At 58.0% G+C, this 2,361-nt stretch overlaps 1 protein-coding gene across 1 annotated transcript in view; it reads left to right on the top strand.

The window, feature by feature from the left end:
• Nucleotides 1-607, top strand: part of MSRB1 (methionine sulfoxide reductase B1) — a gene marked incomplete at its 5' end in the record, with an annotated part of 983 nt that extends 376 nt beyond the window's left edge. Inside the window, 2 exon segments of the mRNA XM_010086769.1 lie at nucleotides 399-494; nucleotides 576-607. Coding sequence (XP_010085071.1) covers nucleotides 399-494; nucleotides 576-607 — 128 coding nt within the window.
• Between the last annotated feature and the right edge of the window lie 1,754 nt (nucleotides 608-2,361).

Below are 2,361 nucleotides of genomic sequence, written 5' to 3'. Positions count from 1 at the left end.
TTATTTTTGGGGGAAGGTGCCGATAGCCACTGTGTGCGATGCTCTGCTTTCGTCAGGGTGTAGCTGGACGTGCAGATAAGCCAGGGAGCTGCTGGCATCCTAAATACATCTCACGTGCATCCATCTGCTCGGTGGGGCTCCCACGGTGGGATGCGGAGCATGCCGGAGCTCCTGGATGCAGCTGAGTGTGGCGGGTTTTCTGCTGGGGGTGCAGAGCAAGGGCAGGGAGCTCCTGCAGTGGGCCTGCAGTGGGATAACTGGGGCTGGGATTGTTGCTGGTTCCCACCTCGGGGATGCTCTGAATATTACAGCTGCCCCACGGGCAGGGAGCGGGTCTGGGGGGGGTGCAGGGCTTCTTGCCGTTGTGGTTATCATGCTGTTTGCTTCCCCCGAGTCAGGAAAAGGCTTTGGGAGGCCAAGTTCAGGGCAGAACCCCGGCCACGACGTGCTGTCCCTGTTGTCGGGCTGCGGTGGCTGGGAGATGTTGGCTACGTGTAGGAAAATAACCAGATAAAAGGGGCTGGGGGTTCTGGAGCAAGACACACGAGCCCTGATTTTCCCTTCCCTTCTTTCAGGCAAAGCAGACAAGGACCTGGAGGAGAAGTAAGCGAGCTGCTCTGCTTGGCACACCGCTCCTGGGCTGGTCCTGTGCTCACACCCTGGGGTGCGCCGGCCGGTGACGGGGGCACCGGGAGCAAGAGAGACCCCAGAGAAGCTCCTGGTTTCCCCAGTCCCTCAGGGTGGCTCTGGTTTGGGGTGCTGGGAGGAGCACGGGGGAGCCGAGGAGAAAATTGTACCCCCTCCCCAGCCGTCCGTTCTCCCCAGCATCCTCGCAGCTGCTCCGGAGCCCTGTGGGTTTGTCCGTTGAAGCAGCGTGCCTGCCCGCGGTCCTGCCTCCGCTGGGCTTGGCGGCGGTTTTTCCGTTGACTGCAGCCCAGGACGTTCTCCGGATCGCAGCCAGGAGGGGCCGGCTCTGACGTGGCTCCGGCACAATCCAGAGCCTCTCCGCTGGCATTTCCAGGGAGTGACGCTGGATAAGCTGAGGTCAGCGCCCGGGTTAATCTCTGGTGCTATTCTGGGCTGGGCTCATGGTATGAATTGCCCTATAGAAACCCTTCCAGGGGGCTAGGGCGAGGATGATTTTATGATCCTGCCCGGCAGCATCCAGGTGTTTTACCCCCCTGCACACCTTGCACACAGTAGAGACGGTTACAGATTCCCTGGGTCCTCTGGGCTTGATTCTGGCTTGGCCTTACACCAGCTTTATCACTGTGCTATGAACGGTTCCTCCTCGCTGTACACGGGTGTAAGAGAGGCCAGAATCCGGCTCACGGGCTGCACTTTGCACAACTCAGGCTTCAGGAATCACGTCTGCATTCCCTCTGCACTCGGAAGGGCTGCGACACTGATTTCTCCTTAATTTACCATCCGATCCGTGGCCTTCTCTCCCTGTCCCAGAAACCAAATCCTCCTCTTTGGAATCAATGCACAAGGATTTTTGAAGACAGCAAGACCTCTTGCTGCCCCGCGGGTCCGGTTCTGATGGCACCAATAAAAAGTGCAACCCATCGGCTCACTGCCTGGAGCTCGCTGCTGGCCTTGGACCTCTTGCAATGCTGCAAATAAAGCACTGGTTCACTGTGGTGGAGAAATCTCCTCGTCTTTTAAAAAGCAGGAGTGATGGCACACTGCTGCCTGGTGCGTCTGCCGTGGGATCCCTGCTCTGCTGGGTCTGCCGCTGTTGGTGGCGAGGATGGGGACGCTGTGCCGGGGGTGGGGACAAGCGCAGGTACAAAGCCCTGGCTGGAAGGCTGAGAGCAGATTTCATCTGGAGTCTGTCTCCAGCTGCAGAGCTGGTTGCCCAGGGTGTGGACACATCCAGAGTGGTCTCGCAGCCCGAAGGGTTGGCCTGAGGTGGGTGCATGTGGTTTTTATCCCGTACCTGTTACCGCTGCTCCAGGTTTTGTCCACTGAAGGGGGATGCTGATGCACTGGAGACCTTTGGGCGTTCCCGGGATCAAAACTATCACTGGGGAAGGTTTTCTTTTCATTCCAGTTAGCATTTTTGCCCAAGCAGAGCTTGTTTTAGTATGTTTCATTGTGTATTCTTGGTACCCTCTGGGCTGGCAGGATTTTCTGGGCAGGGAGGGTGTGAGTTTAGTGGTGTCGAACAATATTGCCCTGAACAAAGCTGCCTGCAAGAGAGGAAGCTACAACCCTTCTCTGCCTCGTGAAGGTCTCTTCGCCCTGGCAAGGTTGGATACTGGGTTTGTGGAGGCTGGAGACTTGAGCTGGGCTTTGCTGGACTCCAGTTCCCTCCTCCGAGGGGTAAAGTCTGCTCCGGAGTACAGGAGCCAGCGC

Source organism: Pterocles gutturalis, unplaced genomic scaffold (genome assembly GCF_000699245.1).
Source record: "Pterocles gutturalis isolate BGI_N339 unplaced genomic scaffold, ASM69924v1 scaffold22316, whole genome shotgun sequence".
Classification (NCBI taxonomy): Eukaryota; Metazoa; Chordata; class Aves; order Pterocliformes; family Pteroclidae; genus Pterocles; species Pterocles gutturalis.
The sequence above is the reverse complement of the archived record's forward strand: the minus strand, read 5'-3'. Positions and strand labels throughout refer to the sequence as shown.